Source organism: Aspergillus nomiae, assembly GCF_001204775.2.
Source record: "Aspergillus nomiae NRRL 13137 chromosome Unknown contig00004, whole genome shotgun sequence".
NCBI classification, from domain to species: Eukaryota; Fungi; Ascomycota; class Eurotiomycetes; order Eurotiales; family Aspergillaceae; genus Aspergillus; species Aspergillus nomiae.
In genome coordinates, this window is record NW_015378059.1 from 265,703 (window position 1) to 285,723 (window position 20,021).

The 20,021-nt window shown below is 48.8% G+C and overlaps 8 protein-coding genes across 8 annotated transcripts; 3 read left to right on the forward strand and 5 right to left on the reverse strand.

Annotated features, from left to right (window-relative positions):
* Positions 1-14: 14 nt before the first annotated feature.
* Positions 15-3,046, reverse strand: ANOM_000381 (uncharacterized protein; the record flags this gene model as incomplete). The annotated part of the gene is made up of 5 exons (XM_015545639.1): positions 15-561; positions 639-1,128; positions 1,207-1,305; positions 1,350-2,355; positions 2,411-3,046. Coding segments are annotated over 5 exons (2,778 nt in total), but the record flags the coding sequence as incomplete, so codon positions are not given.
* A 1,099-nt stretch (positions 3,047-4,145) lies between these two features.
* On the reverse strand, positions 4,146-4,969 carry ANOM_000382 (HNH endonuclease signature motif containing protein; the record flags this gene model as incomplete). The annotated part of the gene is made up of 2 exons (XM_015545640.1): positions 4,146-4,729; positions 4,777-4,969. Coding segments are annotated over 2 exons (777 nt in total), but the record flags the coding sequence as incomplete, so codon positions are not given.
* Positions 4,970-5,562: 593 nt separating this feature from the next.
* On the reverse strand, positions 5,563-6,986 carry ANOM_000383 (endoplasmic reticulum-resident kdel protein; the record flags this gene model as incomplete). The annotated part of the gene is made up of 2 exons (XM_015545641.1): positions 5,563-5,972; positions 6,029-6,986. 2 exons carry the CDS (start codon positions 6,984-6,986, stop codon positions 5,563-5,565), a joined length of 1,368 nt encoding a protein of 455 aa, XP_015412212.1.
* A 1,506-nt stretch (positions 6,987-8,492) lies between these two features.
* On the reverse strand, positions 8,493-9,930 carry plyC (polysaccharide lyase family 1 protein; the record flags this gene model as incomplete). The annotated part of the gene is made up of 4 exons (XM_015545642.1): positions 8,493-8,782; positions 8,837-9,094; positions 9,153-9,505; positions 9,572-9,930. 4 exons carry the CDS (start codon positions 9,928-9,930, stop codon positions 8,493-8,495), a joined length of 1,260 nt encoding a protein of 419 aa, XP_015412213.1.
* A 2,484-nt stretch (positions 9,931-12,414) lies between these two features.
* Positions 12,415-13,492, forward strand: ANOM_000385 (spherulation-specific family 4 protein; the record flags this gene model as incomplete). The annotated part of the gene is made up of 3 exons (XM_015545643.1): positions 12,415-12,707; positions 12,774-13,131; positions 13,184-13,492. 3 exons carry the CDS (start codon positions 12,415-12,417, stop codon positions 13,490-13,492), a joined length of 960 nt encoding a protein of 319 aa, XP_015412160.1.
* A 1,083-nt stretch (positions 13,493-14,575) lies between these two features.
* ANOM_000386 (putative MFS monocarboxylate transporter) lies at positions 14,576-15,950 on the forward strand (the record flags this gene model as incomplete). The annotated part of the gene is made up of 2 exons (XM_015545644.1): positions 14,576-14,774; positions 14,830-15,950. The coding sequence occupies 2 exons, from the start codon at positions 14,576-14,578 to the stop codon at positions 15,948-15,950; spliced, it is 1,320 nt and encodes a 439-aa protein (XP_015412214.1).
* A 290-nt stretch (positions 15,951-16,240) lies between these two features.
* On the forward strand, positions 16,241-17,211 carry ANOM_000387 (uncharacterized protein; the record flags this gene model as incomplete). Its single annotated transcript, XM_015545645.1, has 4 exons — positions 16,241-16,291; positions 16,356-16,515; positions 16,573-16,806; positions 16,892-17,211. The coding sequence occupies 4 exons, from the start codon at positions 16,241-16,243 to the stop codon at positions 17,209-17,211; spliced, it is 765 nt and encodes a 254-aa protein (XP_015412161.1).
* A 348-nt stretch (positions 17,212-17,559) lies between these two features.
* On the reverse strand, positions 17,560-18,920 carry ANOM_000388 (zinc-dependent alcohol dehydrogenase family protein; the record flags this gene model as incomplete). The annotated part of the gene is made up of 4 exons (XM_015545646.1): positions 17,560-17,648; positions 17,718-17,813; positions 17,908-18,793; positions 18,861-18,920. The coding sequence occupies 4 exons, from the start codon at positions 18,918-18,920 to the stop codon at positions 17,560-17,562; spliced, it is 1,131 nt and encodes a 376-aa protein (XP_015412209.1).
* Positions 18,921-20,021: the final 1,101 nt, after the last annotated feature.

Genomic DNA, 20,021 nt, shown 5'->3' on the forward strand with positions numbered 1-20,021 from the left:
TTGTAAACTTACGTCAAACCTCCACATCCTTGTCCCTGTACCGCTAGTACAAAACAAAATTGTGCATGATACACCGGGCGGTTCTGTTGATCAAAGTGTGGGATAGGTATCATGAGTTGATTGTCTTCGACGGACAACCGAAAGATATTTTGGCTTCCTTCTAGCATCGAGTCCAGTTTCACTGAATTCGACTGGTGCAGAGAGCTTGTCAGTCTCACAATCCTAATTGCAATATCCCATTGCACCCATTTCTGCGTTGGACGTGGCCACTTGGGAGGTGCCCGGAAGCGAAACACGTAGAGCTTGATGCGACCAGTTGCGCTTGATGCATACGAGGGAAGAATATCGAATGTAGTCGGCGGAACCTGTTGACCTATTGCTGCAATACCGTACTCACGATCCGGTGGGAAGTGGAGATAACACCCCTCTCGGGGAACCCTTCCGGTTGGCAATACTCTCAAGCATTTATTTGTGTAGATGGCGTTAGCCCAGCCAAATATCTCCTCCAGAACCTCTGCGGTAAGGCGTACGCACCATCCGCCCACGCCACTTGGGTCGATACTACATGGAGTTTTACCGAGTTAGTCTTCAAAGACGGGGTAGAATGGAAGAAACCCAGAAAAGGGGAAGGGACTCACTGTATGCCGACGACGGTGGCATATCCATTATGCGACAAGAACACAGGTGATCCGCTCATCCCTGGTACTACAATGGCATTGTATGTCATTCGGTCATTCTGACAACTAAGACATAGCCCTGTGCTTCTAGAAAGCTTGCCCAAGTTCGGATAACCGCAAACCCCAAGGCCGTCGCCTTTTAGGTTCGTTTGACCCAATATTAGGGCAAAACCATAACCACGACAGTGCGATTCGACCTTCATATCAACCAGAAGTGCTCCATAACCTGGGTCCATGCTGGTATTGCTCGCGCAATTCGGGTCGCAAGCAGAGAGAAATATCTCCATATGTCCACTGTGTATCGAGGTGACCAGGCCATGTTCGTTGTAGATCTCCAAGTCCTCTGATGGGTAACCTTTTTTATCGATGAGATTACGTCTGGCGGTGAGCAAGACAGCTTTCTCAACATCAGGGACAGCAATACTGAATGCAGTCCCGTAACCGATAACGCCTAAAATACTCTGTCACAACCAGGCCAAAGGCTCTAAGGTAGTCATTCCGGCAGATATTTTTCGGGGATAGAACGAACCTCCTTGCTTGAACTTGAGCTTGAAAGTCCAATTTTTGAGTTGGCCAAGCTCCAAAGGATTTAATCCATGTAACTCTTCAGGTACCGTGTCCGACTGCTCTACATTAACTAGTCCCATTTTTTGTACATCAAGGTGAGTTTACCTGTGCAGGCCGCCTTGCGCGTATTATTTGCCCTCATGGTTTCCTTATACCTTGACAGTGCCTGTTGGAATTTGTCTGCTGCAATACGATACTCCTCTGCTGCTTCCAATACTAGAGCGGCACGCCACAATCCATCTGGGTCACCCGAAAGACTCCCGTTTCGGTGACCTGAGTACCCAGGTAACCTGCTGTTCAAGGAACTTTGGGCATCCTTCTGATCTGACAATTTCCAATAGGGATCCTGCCAGTCCCAGGAAAGAGGAAGGGTCAACCGAGTGTTATGCTTCGGCTGCCGGAGCTCCAGAGGTGCCGCAATCATTATTATGGAAAAGCTATCACGGCATAGGCGAATTATGGTAGGTTTCGCCGCTCCCTGTAGCTGACAAACTAGATCGCCTACTTGGACGGGCTTTGCTAGAGCTGGTAGATGCCATTGTATCTGGGGTCCAAAGCTTCCATCTGTATCTTTTGTAGCGAAACTCACCTCCTGTCCATCTTCTCGCTGGCTTCTTTTCGCTGACAGTACTTTGCCCAGAATATAACCCCACCCACTTATTAAAGCGCATTCAGATTGATCGTAAGTGCTGATGTATACAGCTCTCCCAAGTAAAAATCGAACAAGCCGCGCAAAAAGCGTTGCCCATGGTGTGCTATAGTCAGGCAGTAAAGCAGTCGGAATAGACTCGTCAGAACACATGCCCAGCAAGGCAAATAGCTTATCATGTTGCCTGGTAGCTTCACGGGTGTGGTACATCTCAAGTAGGTCGCTCAGAGGGCGTATATTCAATGAGAATTCGCTTGAAATGCTCTGTATTACCTTTGGCCGAAATAATGACTCTCTCATGAGGAATGCCACGGGAAGAACGACGGCTTGTAACTCAGGGAAATCCTTATAGAGAGATTCAAAAGATCCTGATGTAAGACCAACGCAAAACACATATCCGTCCATCTCTGTAGCCCCGCACTTGATCAAGATCTGTCGTGCGGCCGCAACCTCTTGAAGCACCTGGATTATAGTTGTCAGAAAAAACATTTAGTTTTGTGGGTGAGTTTTGAGATACCCATATGCGCTTAAACCAGGGTCGCTGGAGCAAAGAGAACACCGCTTCCTTGGTAAACTTGTCGTCCACGCTGTGCGGTCTATGAGCTGCGATCCGTATTTTCTCAAGTGCTTCATCACTATAATGGGCCGAGTTCCCGAGCCAAACAATCACACTCTTGGCTCTAATGTATATTTCAGCCATGCGCCGAACCTGCTCTCCCCTCTCCTTGAGATCCTTCTGATTTATGCAAACCGCGTCTATCCAGATGATTCGCTCGATGTACGGGTCACGAATATGCAACAGAGCTGTGTGAAGATTGGCAGTCACCGGGAAATCACAGTCCTCTAATGAGATTGATTGACAACCGTTCAAGCCACCCCAGACGTATGATATAGCCTCGTACAGGTGCGTTTTGCCTGCCAACCGCTCTAGGGGATAGCTGAACAGGCAACCTTGAATATGGGAGTCTCTCTCCTCGCTAGGCAGTAAGCGCAGCAGGCGGATATATCCCCGGGGCAATGGACGGTAATGGTACTGATTACCAGCGCTGCGTTCGCGACTCTCCGCTGGCTCCATGGCGCTTGTGTCCTCACTATCATGATCTTTTCTCCGTTTTGCCCAGCCAGCGATTCTAGATAAAGGAGTTCGCCGCATCCTGGCCCAGAGGAAAGAAACAGCTTAACAAAAGCTGCGGGGCTCTGTTAGTACTCTTCAGGCTTTATAGGTTGGCCTCGTACTGGCATCTAACAATCCAATCATAGCGCCTGTACGGATACCAAGATCTCTGCTAATCAATGTGATTGGTGTAAGCTACAGGTCAAAATGAGGCGATACGCGCTGACTTGGACATATCAAAACAAAGCAACGAGACCGCATGACTGTTCCCGAAACCAGCCATACTATGTTGAATGAGATGGCGTTTATTTAAATGAATAAAAATAGTGCCATTATTCCAGTGAGCTGTTTAAAACTGGATCTACCCTCACTTTGCCGAGGGCGAATAACTGGCTGATAAGGAAAGGCAAAGTAGGATATCGGTTCGCCTCGATGGATCTGAGCGATCGGCGCTGCATGCATAGCTGCCCAAAGTCTGACACCCTGACTGAAGTGTCATATATATGATCACACTGACATGTTTTGTTGTTTGTATAAGGAAAAAGCTTTATATTGAAAGTTTTGGGTCATAGAATCAGGAGAAGAAGTGTGCACTTGTAGCCTACCCTATACCCTACCAATATACCTCGTCATCGCAGCCACCTGGACGAAATTGGGGGCGATGGCTATGTGGAATCATGTTGCTTTCTCTTGTTTGACCATTAGAATCCACAACTAGAAAGCATAACAATCACGGTGATTTATATTAACTAAGGTTGCATGGGCCACGTTCGGTGGAAAGAGCAGGTTCATTTGTCTTGCTAGACAGTATAAAAGACGGGCTAATGCTTTCGCCATCCTCACGGTCATCGATATCTGATCATTCGGTATCCACGCTCCCTAGATACCATGGGCCGTCAGTTGTAATGTCCGACTCGAATGATGGTACCCGTGGTAGGCTAGCCGAGCCAATCCGTTGCCGTGTTCTTCCCCGTTCATCCTCAAGACAGGCTTCATCTGGCTTCCGTTTCTTGGGGCTAGCACTTCGAGATTTCTCCCTGATAGGCATTAAACGGCACTGTTCCGCACTGACCATCTTCACCGCAGGTAGACTTCCAACCGTAGTCAAGCCCGCAGAGGCTTGGTACAATGCGAGACGTCAGGGAACGCCCGCCTGTAAGAACATGGGGATATACTGAAAGATAGTCCATGCAAATCGGGCAGATACATATTCAGGAGCTACACCACAGAGTGGCTGAAGCTTTACGTTATGGTAAAGGGATGTGAGCTCATGCGGTTCGGGAGAGTTCACCAGATGTGCGACATATGACAGGGGTTGGTTGCCCGTGGACTGTGCGCTGTTATTGATGGCATGCTCAGGCTTGGGTACAAAAGAAAACCGCTTATAGTCAAATGATGAGTGTATATCCGACCGGAGGAGGATAACGTTACGGGGAGTGTCTACTGGCTCATCACCTGGTGAAGGAAGTCTACCATATCTACTCATCATGTTTCTCTGGAACCATATGCTTTGACTTCGAGGAATTAGATGAGCACACTCCGTTCCTTCGATGTGGTTGGTTAATCGGCAGCGGATGTCGCGTGAGAGAACAGCTTCAGCTAGTGTGCTCTGTCTTGGCGTTGGATGGCTTGCCTCGCGAGGGATATCAAGCTTCCACCCAGGAGGCAGCTTCTCATGGGGGAACATCCAGTCCTCAAAGCTAGGGACAATAGGGTATGGATCTGTGAGTAGTTAGACTCGCTATCAAAGGAACGGCTAGCCTTCTAACCTGGATGATCACCCGGCACATGGAAGTAATACTTTCTCTTGTGAAGGATACCGTCCAGCGGTAGCTCCACCCGTACATTTCCTTCACGGTCTTCTGTCAACCAGCCATCAAAGCTGTTATTTGCAAGCACACCACATGCCGAGAGCGCGATTCGGTGATGAATTCCACCTTTTGGGCGGTCATGCCTGGCAGAACTAGAAGGATGTTGTGAGGATCTGGGTAACCCGGATGATGAAAGTAAATATCATATTCTGGGTCAAACGACAAAGGAGAGGCGGTATGAGGTGTTGGGTTGCCAAAGGCAGGTCGCTGAAGGGGAATTACTTCATCACTGGATAGAGACATTTAGACTTGCTTCTCTTCCAGTCCCACGCGTTTATTGTCCCGGCCGGAAATGCGGATCAAGAGTTGTTGAGGAGACGAAGGAAGCCGAGGCAGTGATTCGTCATGTGACCGCCGGCTCCCGTCACCTGCCCCACAATGCCCTTAGAGAAAATGAAAGTGTTATCCAGGGGCCAAGACTTAATGGCGACCAGATCTTATCAGTTCATGGGAGCCCAGAAATCCAGTGAATCTGGTAAACAAGGTTGATCTGAGTAGCTGAGAAATCCAAACCTATAGAGTTGGGAAGACTTTCTGGGAGCTCAAGCACCACAAGCAGTGACTCGGAATTCCTATCTTGCTTGTTGCTTATTGCTCATGCGGAGCATTCTTGCGGATGCTAATGTATTCTATATAATGTGAATCTAGTGCAATCTATGTGTACTTCATATGACTGAATATTGTTCATGGAAAGTGCATCATTTTCTGGCTATCAAGCAATAAAAAGGACTCATAGCGTATTCCTCTGAGTACAAATTCAGATGGCGTAATTGCGTCTGTGATGTGTGGCGACGCCGCTGCCCATCCGTTGAGAAGTTCGCGCCAATAACATGACTCTGCAGCTGGAGTTAAATATCTATCCCGAAAGGTAGTCACACTGTTATTGGCAATGCGCTCAGCAGACGCTGGATCCTCTAGTAACGCCTGCATCTTTCCTGGCAGATCAGAAAAGTCGCGCTCCACTTCGACAAAATTCTGATCTGGACCGGACGAGACAAGGAGGTAGTGATGATGTTGGATATACTGGAGTTTATGTGCGACGACGACGGAACCGCATGCCTGACGATATTTCAGAGAAGCAGAATAGGATCGTCCTAGTCCACACCTGTCAGCAGTGTCCATTGGGACGAGCAGGGAAAATCATGCTCACCTTCTACATGAGCAATAAAGCGATAGCGACAGTGGTCCTCCATGCTAATAAAGTTCGTCTGTTCCTTCCATACTATTTCCTTGACATCGGCCCATGGCTGATTCCTTGCTGCCTCCAACAATGCCCGTCGCATCTTCGCCGCAAAGCTCAGTTTCCCCCTCCATACCAGTTTTGCCTCTTTCTCTTCCCACGGTGCCTCTTTATGTCGAATACGATCAACCACCTGAGTATACGGACCGATTTTGCCGTCAACCTTGCCGTGTTCCCATGCCCAAAAGCCAAAATCTGGCATGAGCCACACGGCTTGTTCCTCATGCTTCCGGGCTAGTACCCATAGAGGGTGATGTGGACTGGCAACGTCGTCTACTTTGTCTTCAACAGAGAAGACGAACTCCGTATTAGGCAGAGCAGAAGTGTCAGGGCCCGTTGCTAATGCCCGATGGATCGAACCCAAAATGCCCAAGATCTTACGGCGATGGTCATCTCCCCTGGAATGAGTGGATATCACATATAGCTGACCGTTGACAACTGCTGCACGAGTCATACCATCAACCAGATGAATCTCATTCAGGTCAAGCATCGATATGCCACTCTTCGCAGCCCAGAATGTCTGTGCGCGGTGGACATCTTCGAACAGGCCTGGAAAGAAGCTCTGGCACTGGGCAGCATTGAGGGATAGGTTGTGTGCGTCGTAGACTGGATTATAAGTTCGTGCCATTGGTGTGGCATTGTCAGATTGACCAGAAGGGCAATGGAGGCAACTCCCACATTCGAATGACACAGCTGTTTGGCAGGCACAGTGGCCAGCAGGAATGAGATGGTTGATTAAGGCCGGTACATTGTCTCGATCGGAGTTGACACCGAACCACAGGGACCAGATGAACAATGCAAGTATGGCACCGACGACAGCAAGGAGACCGAGACGAAGCAGACAACGGCTCTGGGTCGGCTTTACCATGATGTCTATGGTTTGAACGACATGGCGAGCGAATGTGTTTTAAGAAAATCTCTCAGCAGAATTTCAAGGAAGCCTGGGACCCCATTGCTTAGCGTCCCCCAACCCGGGCAAAACGATGTAACATCATACCCTGGTCAGTAAGGGGCATTATATGATGTCTTGACTGTGCAATGGTCTCGTGTTGGACGGCGCCTTTCCGTTTATTCGCTGGTCAAGTAGATCGCAGCACCCTTAACTTTTCCTTTCTCGGAAATGATCATGGGCATAGCGTTGGCCCATCACCCTTATCCTGGTTCTGTTACTAGGATTAAAGGACTAGTCGTGCGTTTCGGGGGCGCGGCCAGGGCCATTTTGGTGGTAAGGCCCACAGTGACGCCCGAGGATGGCTTAGGGCCTAGAGGGCACAAAGAACAGCCCAGCCCCACCCTATAAAGCTGTGTATTATTATTGAAAGCCTACCGAGTAGAGGATATTATCATCAATATTTGGAACTTGTGGTAGGATGGCCAGATGTACCAGGCATTTGATGAGATACTCAGATAAGCAAATGCTAAGCACAATGGTACAGAGTATGGAGCGGAAATGTGGCAGCCAAAACCATATCAGTGGCGCAATGTCAAGCTTCTTATTCTTGGCGGCAAGCCAAGCTCCATATGAACACCTGTGGGCCTTGTGGTAGGCTTATAACCCTGGCTACCAAGCTTCTCCCGTCTTGTTTTTGATCGGGGGTTCAGGATCCTTCGTCTGTCCATTGGCGAATTTTCGGTATAGCTCGTTCGCCAAATCTTACGTGTCAACAGCTACGACTATAACGGCGCACTTTGTATACCTCTTCTCCTATTCCTATAGAGCTTGGAATTATGCCGATCGGAGAGAAACGCCCTTGGATCTTCTATTAATTCTCGGTCACAATCTAGAGTGGGTTCACGCAAATAAGGATATAGCGTAGACAAGGCATCCTGACAGGGAGAATGCAGATGGACAACCATCAGCAAAATAGAGAATCAGAATAGCACCCTTTTTATCGGATGAGCACCGGCGTATATTTGAGGGATAGTCTAGAAACTGGTTCCCCCTCCGCCTGGGTTCATCCGGCTCTAATTGAGTGGATCAACTTGCGGCCCCCAAGCACTAACCACTACGATCCACGAACGACTGCTTTAGCGTGAGAACAAATTACCAACCAATAAAAAGCAGGCCCAATTAAAAAAGTGAGCGAGTACGCGTGCTGGTTCGTTAGAGGGCAAAGAGCTCCGGATGACTTAGAACTGCCCTGAAAATCCCGAGCTGTGACCCTACGGAATAGTGCCGTGGAGCAATTGATCCACGGCTTCATGAGCTCAAAGGACTCCGCATAACTACCTCAAGAGGGGTTTACATGTCTAGATATGCTCGATTGCCTTTCTCGATTAGTGAAGCTGCTCGATAAAAAAGGATGTAGAATGTATGTATGTATGTATGTACAATGTAAGGTATAACGAACACCTCGCAAATCATGCTAAAGTATTAAGCATAGCTGGAAGGAACCAGAGAATTCGCCCAAACCTCCAGGTAAGTATACCCGCTGGCATCCAGCGTCATGGAATCTGCAGTGTTGGGGTCCGTTCCAAGCTCTGCCTCGGCATCATCGGGGATTCCATCACCATCGGTATCGGTAGGGGCTGTACCCTGGTCGAGGTCGCCTGCACCTCCCATGTCCGCTTCGTCGGAGATCAGTGCGCCATCTTTGCCATAGGATTCAACCTGGGCAATTAACTGGGTGTCGACACTGTCTCTCACTTTTGATGCTCCAGCATCTACTTACTATTAGCATGGTATATCGGTGGGGTATTTGTGACAATGGAACTTACACTTGGTGACATATGTCAAAGCAGCATCCGGGGTTAAGACAGACGCAACAGCTGGATAGTCATACTTTTCGGTGATGAGATCCATCCCGCCATAGTTGGAAGAGGCCACGCCCAGCTCGCTACCGTTGAGAGTGCCGTCCTTGTCAGAGTCATAGTAGTTTGTCTCAACATAGGCATGGAAGTTTTCGTTGCCACGAGTAAAGGCTGTCACTGAGGTAGACGGTCCGCTAATGAAATAGTTCCCGATAACGTTTACATCTGTCTACAGAGTTAGCCCAGCATACCAGACATAGGAATAAAAAGGCATGGAACGCACTCGACTCTCCATCAGAGCCTCCAGCAATATATCCACCACCGCCGCCCCAGTTATAGATCACGTTGTTCGTGAACTCATTGACACCCTTGACCTTAGGGTTGCGCGTTTTGTTGTCAATGTACAGATTGCGGAACAGAGATACACCACCGTCGGTTTGCATCAAGCCGCCACAGGAATGTGTCTCCAGACCTTGTGCGATGATACTGTTCTGAATGGTAACGTTGCTGACATCACCATTGATCGAGAATGTTTCATCACGACCCCAAGAGACAGAGACATGGTCGAAGATCATGTTCTTTCCGTCGGCGATGCCCATGGCGTCTTTTCCTGATGAACCGCCTTTTCCCATGCGACTGTATATTCCAGTTCTCCTCGTTAGCGTATATGTCAGGACAAAAATGAAATATGTTCCTACTTACATCCTGATATACCGCACGATGGCATCGTCAGCATTCGAAAATGACCACCCATTTCCATACACAGTGATTCCATCGCCAGGCGCCGTTTGTCCCAAAATTGTTACTTGTTTGGACACAACAATGCGATCAGTGATTTCAATCACTCCTCCCACAGAGAACACCACGATCCGACCAGGCTGAGATACAGCATCGCGCAACGACCCTTCACCGGAGTCGTTCAAGTTCGACACAATGTACACTTCACCTTGACGACCGCCGACCGCATTTGCGCCAAACCCCTCTGCACCAGGGAAGGCGATCAAGGCCGACGTAGATTGGAGAAGCGACAAGAGACTGATGAAGGAGAGAGTGAGCCGCATCTTGAATAGCGAACAAGGAAAAGCAGACACAAATGTGTTAGAAGGTTATCACTCCATTTCATCCCGGATACCTCGGGTGCATATTTATACCTACAACCGTTCAACGCCGTGTCGCATACAGATTAGCCGCCAAGGAAGCCGTTGATTGATGCATGAATCGGGTGTTTTGGCAGTTCCCATTAAATTAAAAGAGAGTCTGACTCGGTATATGCGATGTTTAAACGATGTTTGGCTGCCGACTATGCAGCCCCTAGTGCTTCTCGGCTGTCACAGGGTCCGACAACCCTACTTTATCCGGTAACAGAACTGTAGGGATCGACAGTGCTCGGATGCTCTTATGTTTCGGATAAGACTCTGTCTGTCAGTCGCACCCAATCAGATTGTGAAGCCCCTGCATGCTGGAATAGCATATTCCACCTATTACGAACTAATTATATATGTTCCAGACATCCGCAAAGTTCCGCATAGCCCCTGAACCCATGAATTATTCTAAGAATTGACTGCATAGTTGACATTAACTCGCAGGAAGCTCATTTAGATGGAGGGCGGACAAATATGGAGTAATGGGAACGATCTATGGACAGTCGCAATTCAGCCACAAGACCTACAAGGGAATTCACAAGTTAGGTCCATTTGATTCGCCCTGATCTTAGTGTTTCCTTGTTCAATTGGCGCAACTATGCTACTGATCTGAAGTAGCCTTGATGCGTTGAACTAAATATCTTAAGCATGGGTGATCTTCGCGCTAGAAGCCTTCAAATCTTTTATCAATCTTCTGTTTGTATGTGATGTAAAAGAACGTAGCCAGGGGCAAAATAACGGACTCAATGTCAATGAAGCGACAGGGCGTGTTCCTACAGCACGATGAGCAGACCGAACGTGGTTAAACTTAGAGGCTGTGCTCCTACCATTGCTCGGAGCGTTTAACAAGACATCGTAGTCCCGATCAATCGGATCTACGCGTTTACAAACAGGACTGTCGTACTAAATTCTCCAAGTTAGATCCACATCCCGGTGCTGTAAGATCGCGGGCCGCTCGATCTACATCACCGGTATGAGGTTTATCTACACAGGTCGATCAAACATAGGAGTAGCATAACCAACAGCTGGCGACGATTTACAAGGAACGATGACACCGGGTTCCTCAAAGCCGTAGCTGCCAAAGATGAGCATATGTCATTCTGAAATGGGCTTTTAAAATCACGGGCCTTTTGCTGTTAAGCCACAATGATCCTGCAATCGAGAAGGAGCAAACGTTAGATTTGCAACGCATTTAATATCATCCCGGGACTTTGCAGCGTTTGCACTTTGCGGTGTTTGCACAACTAGTACGTACATATACAAACCGACAACTTGCAAATGCCATGACTCCCAAGATGTTCAAGTTTACACGATACAAGTGAATGAGGGGGCTCAGACAGGGCGTTGTATCGGAAGAGGGGCAGCACCCGTGGCGCTTGACTGGTACCAATAAGGGCCCGATAAAGCACCTGGCACTGACGGCTAATTTCCACTCCGACAAAGAAAGAAGCCCTAGAAACATGTCACAGAGCTCTGGTGATGACATTTATCGAACACATCATGTTTCATTCCAACATCAGCTTCGGTTCTTGGGATTCTACTTTTTGAATGTATACAATCAATTGACCCTTCGTTTGCATTAACTGCTCAAATACAGAAGGTTCAACTTGAACTAAGATAATTTGAGAATGTCATTCAGTGCAATATGACAGGTCAAAGACAATGTTATGAGGGCTTGTTGAATCTTTGTCACTGCCTAATTATGATCATCCAAAGGATAATGAATAATGAAACACACAAGGAGGAGCTGCTAACAGTATTTCCAACTTCTTTTTGTCTCCATGATAATGGATGACGTTCAGTTGTGATGTATGGAGTAGAATCTAACCCGCTGCAAGCACCACCCAATCGGCAAATCTCTTTACCCCAGTGAATTGTAAGACTATATTCTAAAGTGAGCTTGATAAACAATGGTGATCTTTTCAATACAGTCCATATTTCCTGAGCCATGCTTCGATTTGGAGTTAGCATTTTACATTCACCACCACGAGAACTGATGCAGAGTAACCTGGTTGGCTTGCCTGCCCGCCACGTGCATATATGTCAGAGGGGAAAAGATAGAATTTCAACCTGCCCCAGTTGTATCTTGGATTGGGCTTGGTTAGGCGTTCTAGAACAGGGGCCTGGAATGTGGAGACCTAGCATATTATGTCCCCTTTCGGCAACAAGCAGTGGCCGTGGAATGTAAGCCATCTGATTGAATATATAGACAGCAAGTGAATCACTGCATTCTTCCGATCTGAATTCACTACTAGCTCCCGGAAACCTGTGTGATTCCTAGTATTTATACGCCCTTCATTCGTTCTTTCATTCATTCTTTGCAGACATTCCTTCTGTCCTACTCTGCACCCCCATTCATTCCCTCGACTTTGCTCCCTTGACACTGGTATCTAGTCAATCATTATGCTCTCTGTGAATATACTTCGTGTTTTGAGCTGTCTGCTTCTGTTGTTCCAGGTTGTACAGACAGCAATCATCCCCATTCGCCAGTATGACTCGGAAGAGCAAGACGATGCGACCAATGATGATACCAACTCCCAGGGCAGCAAGCCTAGCCATTCACTAATGGCACCCTCAGCTTCGGCGACAACCACCACACCCCTGCAGTCGGGAGGCAATCTCGCTGGGGGTACAGAAATTATCATTCCTTACTATGTCTACCCAGAGGATGGGGCCTGGACGCCTGTTGAGCAACTGTGTGTCTTTCACCCCTCGCTCCGTTATGACGAACCACAAGAGATGTACTAACCACACACCAAAAGTGCCGCTAACAACCCCAACGTGAAGTTTACTATCATCATTAACCCCAGCAACGGTCCAGGTGGGGATAGACTGCCAGACGCCAACTGGCGCAAGGCAATCCCCAAGCTGAGGGCACACCCCAATATCGCCGTCATCGGCTACGTTGCGACAGGCTACGGAGGCCGAGCTCTGTCTGCTGTTAAGCGCGATATTACCACGTATGCCAACTGGCCGACTCTCAGCGGTGATGCCTCCTTCGCAGTTCACGGCATCTTCCTCGACGAAGCAGCCGCTGAGCTTGATGACAAGAAAGTGGCATTCTACAAGCAACTCACTACTAAAGTCAAGGAGAACAAGGGTTTTGGCCCACACAACAATGTAAGTACCCCTGCCCGTCTCATCTGCAGCCGACAACTAACCAAACTTTCAGGTGGTCATGAACCCTGGAACAGTCCCCGACAACGCCTACCTCGAGATCCCCGACTCGACGGTCATTTTCGAGTCCCCGCACAGAGAGTTCCAAGAGGCGATGGCGGGACATGAATTCGACCGCGTCAAAAACATCGACAAGGCTCGTCTCTCGTCCATGGTCACCTCCGTCCCTACGGGAACCGATCTGGCGGGTCTGGTCGGGCAACTCCGCGAGATTACTGGCCATATTTATCTCAGCAACTCAGCTAGTTATCTCGAGTACCCTCAGGCCTTGGATGTGGCGGCGCGCATTATTGGTTCCAGTTGAATGTGAACATTGCTTGGCCGGGCTTGCAATCTATCTTCTCTGTTGACGGGTGTGTGACTCTGTGCGGGACACCATGTGGGCAACTTACTTTCTGTACGGAAAACTATGTCTATTGTAGAGCAATAGATCTGCTTTTCTTCTTCCGTCCTAAATTGTTTGCTAAACGCCCCAATGTAGGGGGGCGGCCGTAGTTACGTGTCAAAAGGACAGAGGTTCCCTACAGACGATGTTGGCGTAAGTAGATGGTTTGAGACGCCAATGTCGCACACATTCGTATATGTAGGGAGTCACATGGGCGTATATTGGCCGAGATCAAGACCGGCTTCGATGGGCGCACCAATAATTGAAGGGTATCGGGGATAAATCAAGTACGTCCCTGACGTGCCAAGAAGCGCTATCGCTCTTCTAAAGAGATACCGGCATAGCAAGGTCCTTGGAACATTGATCATATCAAGTAGGTCTCTTCGATCATGTCATTGTGTCGACTGCCTTTTTCTTCTTGCTTCACCCTTGGCCTTCTAGATTTCAAATTACATTGACAACCAAAGGGAGGCGAGGTAAAGAGAAGGATAGAAAAGAAAATGCTCGCCACTTGACGCGGTATAATCTCATTTGAGGGCTTTAACAAAGCAGCTCTGTGTCACCCAGCCCTGGAGGGCCGCAGCCAACAGTTGAGCACCGTCAATTTTAGGTGTGACAGACCTTTTGTTCCTGAAATATTGTCGATGAAGAGAAGCTAATTTTATAAGTATGCTGGATACAGTCACTAGGCAATACAGTTTGAACTTGAGACGATAACCTATGCAGTCAGGGCAGAGGGCATCACCTGACTGTCGGCTTGAGTTATTAGAATGAGACAATGAACTTCTGAAGTAGTGTTGCTACCCATTGCTACATTAGCCCATACAAAAAAATCCAATAAAGATGGACTCGATAAGAAGTTCTGTTGATCCATCAAACCCATCCAGAGCTCTAGCGTCGCGCCCTGCCGATGACATGTTCCGTCAACGGCGGAACACTCATTTTAAAGATCGAGATCCGGCAACGTCAATGGACTACATCTGAGTCGCTCAAAGCCACACAATGCGTCGCTTCCCTCAACATGAAAACGTTGAACTTTCGAGTAACCCTGACATGAGATCTGCTGTGAGTGAGCCTTTAGCGGATAATCTTGATGAAAGCCGGGCTGTTTCAGCCTTCCCAGATGGCGGTCGGGAGGCATGGACATGTCTTCTGGGTTCATTTTTGATGATGTTTCCCTCATTTGGTTTTCAAACAGCTGGTAGGAGAAACCCGAGATATCCATTTAATCAGGACTAGCCATTGACACCATGTAGTTGGATCTGTTCAGGACTATATTAGCACTCATCAACTTTCCGAATATAGTGTCAGCGATGTCGGTTGGATCACCGCCGTGCTGGTCTTCCTGACCCTATTTCTGGGTGTGCAAGTCGGCCCGCTATTCGATCGCTACGGACCACGGATCCTGTTAATCTGCGGATCGCTCGGCAGTTTCACGTCTTATATCCTCCTAGCACAGTGCTCCAAGTACTGGCATTTCATGCTATGTCTGGGGGTCCTTGGAGGCGTATCTGCCGCAGTTATCACCACCGTGTCAATCGCGGTTCTGAGCCACTGGTTCTATCGACGACGTGCCCTTGCATCCGGTATCTGCATGGGCGGATCATCGGCGGGGGGCGCCATTATCCCACTACTCCTACGAACCCTGTTCGCCAAGTACGGCTGGACCTGGGCAATCCGGGCGATCGCATTCATAGCACTGGGGTGCTACATTCTGGGCTTCGCACTCGTCAAAGGACGGCTGCCCACCAGCACCCAGAGCCGAACGACAATCGACCCACGGGCGTTCAAATCGCCCCGCTTATGTTTCCTGGCGGTCGGCGTCTTCTCCTTCGAATTCATCATCTTCGGCTGCGCGGCCCTCCTCCCCACGTACGTCCGCTATGCGGGACTCTCGCTGGACGTTCAATTCTACTCTCTCACCGTCCTGAACGCCATGAGCTTCCTCGGGAGAGTCCTCCCCGGCTTCGCCGCCGACCTCGTCGGTCGATTCAACACCCTCCTGACCCTGGTCGTCATGACCCTCATCGTGATGGCGGCTGTGTGGTTACCGTTCGGATCGCGCGACGACGCCATGCTGTATGCGGTGGTGGCTATCTTCGGGTTCGGGTCGGGCGGGTGGCTCTCGCTGGCGCCGGTGTGTGCAGGCCAGCTATGCAAGACGGAAGAATACGGACGGTTCTACGGCACGGTATATTGTGTCGCCGCGTTCGGTGTCTTGCTTACTGTTCCTGTTGGAGGGAAATTGCTTCAGTCGACTACCCCGAAGGTCCTGGTTGGGTTCTACTCGGCCGTATTGTTGACGGGGCTGGTGAGCATTGCGTTATCCCGATGGGCTCTTCTGGATTGGAAGTGGAGGTGGAAGGTTAAGGTGTAGGTGGACTAGATTGATAGATTAGGTAGTTAATCAGAATATAGAAACCTAGGAAATACCAGCTACTGAGCAATCAAATAACTACAGAGTACTTCGGCCAATCAGTTGCTTGTTCCTGAACCAGGATATGATAGGGCTGGAAAGACGTGAGCCGCGCTTACTATGAGGAATTGTTTCGGATATCCGTCGGACAAGGATTATTGGTGAGAATACGCATAAATATCTACTTTCCAAGCAGAAACTCTGCTTCCAAAATAAATGTCTGACTGAATCTTCCTATGCTGGTCAACACCATGGCCGAATTATTCACGGAACTAACGCCATCCAGAGTCAAAGATACGAAGGTAAAGATGGTCATTCTCTGGAGCATAACTAGCTTGTTGTATCCAATATTCACGAGTATAGTAGGGCCTACATTTGATTACCTGCAATACCCCGAATGGTAAGAAGGTGCAGATTCTGCTCGAAGAGCTCAAAGAGGTGTATGGATTGGAGTGGACCACATCCTTGATCGATCTCGACACCGATGAGCAGAAGCAGCCATGGTTTCTCAGGCTCAATCCCAACGGTCAGTACTCTCTTTGAGACCTAGATAGAAACACAGCTTATCTCTGATCGATTGTAGGGAAAATCCCCATTATCATCGACCATTCCAGCGATGAAGCGTTTCCGGTCATGGAGTCGTCTGCGGAACTCCTCTACCTGGTGGAAAAGTTCGATCCCGAGCACCATTTCCACTTTGCGACGGCGACCCACCGATCCCAGCTCTTCCAGTGGTTAATCTTCTGGAATGCGTCGGGTCAGCCACAGCAAGCGGGATTGAATCACTTCTCACGATTTGCTCCAGTGCAAGTTCCTTGTAAGCCCCTCTCTTATTTTCCCATTGGGAGCATCATCCCAATGCAATGCGTACGCGGGGAACTAAAACAACAGTTTAAACATAGATGCCGTTCAACGATTCAAGACCGAAACCCTTCGAATCTACAATGTGCTAGAACTGCACCTGTCTGGCAGCCTGGCCGGTGGTGAAGCCCGGGAGTACTTGGTGGGCGCGGGTCGAGGCACGTACAGTATTGCCGATATCAATGCGTACCCCTGGGTGCGGGGCTGGAAGAAAAGTACGATTACCGAGGAGGAGATGGACAGATTCCCGCAGCTGAAGAAGTGGATCGAGCGAATTGAGGCCAGACCGGCGGTGCTGAGGGGTATCGGGGAACAATATGATGAAGAGGTGCATCCTGAGCTACTGCTCAGCACGAACTAGCAGGATATACTATCCCGGCCTCGGCGGAAGGGCTGAAGTATCCCCTTGTAAGTCTAATGACTATAGACACAAAATCTATAAACAGCGATAACTTACATTTACTGGTAACAACAATAAGAATCTCTCCGATATAGCGTCTATTACTATAGAGATAACTGAAATAAATAGATTGGTACTATATTTCTCAGGTATCAGTCAGGACAGTAATAATTATATCACAGCTCCGGACGAAAGAATGTGGTTCACTTTGGAACTGTCCTAAGCTAGTCTATTTTACTTAGATGACCCGTCATTGAGTCAAGCTGGTCATGGCCACACTCTCCATCAACGGCAAAACCTGGAACGGAGCTAGAAGTCAATTGCAACCTTCAAAGCACCTTCCTGAGACGCCATTTGGAAGCTGTGATATGCCTTGTGGACCTCCGAAAAGGGATAGTCTATATCCAGGTTTAGTTAGAAGAGAGCAAATCCTGATCATATGTGAGAACTTAGGATTTACCACTTACGGTGAGTAAATAGACTAGAAGGTTTTATATGGCCGGATTGATACAGTCGCAGGAGGGTTGGGATGCTAACGCCGTTGAGCAACTGCATCTTGATGCCTACAGAGCATACGGTTAGTTGGTACTCCGGATCCAGAAGGCCAGTCTCCTAGATAATATCACGAATGATTATAATCTGGAAACAACGACTTACTGATATTGCGATCCCAAAGTTTGTGCATGTCCAAATTAACAGGGTGTCCATGAACACCAACATTAGCGATTGAACCCCCTGGTGCGACTAATTTCTGACACATTTCGAAGGTCTTGGGGATCCCGACGGCTTCAATCACACAGTCAAAGCCTTGCCCTTCCGTGAGTGTGTTCAGTGTGTCCATCGCATCCGGGTTTCCTGGGTTAACAGCATGATCAGCGCCGAGTCTCTTCGCATGTTCTAACCTGGTATCGTCCAAGTCGATCATTACGATCCAAGAAGGCGTGTATAATCTAGCAGTGAGCATAGCAGCCAAACCAACAGGACCCGCCCCGATAATCGCAACAGTACTGCCCGGTTGCACATGAGCGCTCACTGTTCCGCATTCCAGTCCTGTCGGCAGTGCATCTGAGATAGCAGCACAGGCCCTAAGGTCAAGGCCATCTGGAATCTTGTACAAGGAAGACGTTGCGTGCGGAATGCGCACATATTCTGCCTGGGTTCCATCGATCTTGTTTCCCAATTGCCAGCCGCCAGTTACACAATGTGCTTCCAGTCCCTTGCGACAAGATGTACAAACTTTGCACGCCGTGATAGCGGCAATTACGACATTGTCGCCGACCGAAAGGTCAGTGATCGCAGATCCAACGGATACAACTGTACCCACGCCTTCATGGCCCAGGACTCGATCGTATGGAATTACTGGCACGTCGCCTTTCAGGATGTGTAGGTCTGTGCCGCAGATTGTGCTGTGGAGCATCTTGACAATTGCATCTGTGGGAGATTGTATGACTGGCCTTGGCCGATCCAAGACTTCGAGCTTGTTGGGTCCTGTATAGACCAGGGCTCTCATTGTCGGTCCATTGTCGAGCTTTCTGCTTGTTAGCTACGTTCATGTCAGGATATAGACGTGATGGGGATATCTCGGAGATGCTCCGATATGGGAAACTCACACCAGGTTGACTGCTGGCGATGCTGGCATCGGCAGTCTGAGAAGCTACATCAACGGGCATTTCGAAACGAGTATATTGTGGCACCTTTGTAGTACTCTATTCCGGCGTCGTTATCAGGTCGAGTACTGAGAGTGTGCCATGAGCTGAAGTAGACTACATCTCGAAGAAATATGGCCGATGTGGTGCGGGGTAGAGCACAGGAAAGAGGGGAAGACACGTTTAACAGTGCCAATATAAACCAGCAATAGCCAAGGTTCGATTCCAACACTCTTCTTTAGATTCCAGGCGAGCAAATAGGGAGCGTCATCATGGCGGGGCTAGGGATGTACACGTCGGAGAACTCTCCGTGAAGGCACCCAGACGATCCTTTCCAAAGCACTAGATGTCTGCAGTAGTCAATCCTACAGTAAAGCTGCATGCATCAGCTGATTTACCTAGGAATAAAATGGATAAACAGCGTAGGTCATAATCACAGGATCAGTAGAGCATATCATGGAGCTAGCCAGAGGCAAGGTGGTGAAAGCTTAACCACCTACACTCGTCCATATTGATTGCATCGAGTCAAGCCTGGTAGACTGTCGCTCAGGAACACTTTTGGACAACTGGATCCCAGATGTGCACTCAATGTTTAGGCCAGGCAGCAACATGTCTGCCTAACAAACAGGGATCAATGCCAAGAGGTGACATCCAGACCCAGCATAACCACCGGATTATAGAGAATCAGGAGTCAAATTGACCAGCAACAACAGCCTACATCCAATAGTTCAAAAAGGCCGGCCTCTGACTCCGCCGTGCTTCCGCCTCGTGGCCAGTCTTCGCAGCCATCCCCATCGGATTTGGCATCATGCATTGAGCTTCTTCGAATTTGAGGTACCGACTTCGCCCGCAGAACGGGACCTGGTGAACAGCTTGATGGCGGTCTACAGTGCGAGAGATGTTTTCATGGGAGTGGCTTTGTTTTCCGCTCTTTTCATCAGTCATCCCAAGTCTGTCGGCTGGATCATGATTGTGACCAGCACGGTTGCGTATGTGGATGGGTTTGTCTGCTGGACACATAGGAAGCGGTAGTGGAACCATTGGGGGTACGTGCCCATTTTTACCGTGGTAGTGACGCTGCTTTGGGTCTTTTTGATACAAGGTAGATTCTGGTGATATTGGTAT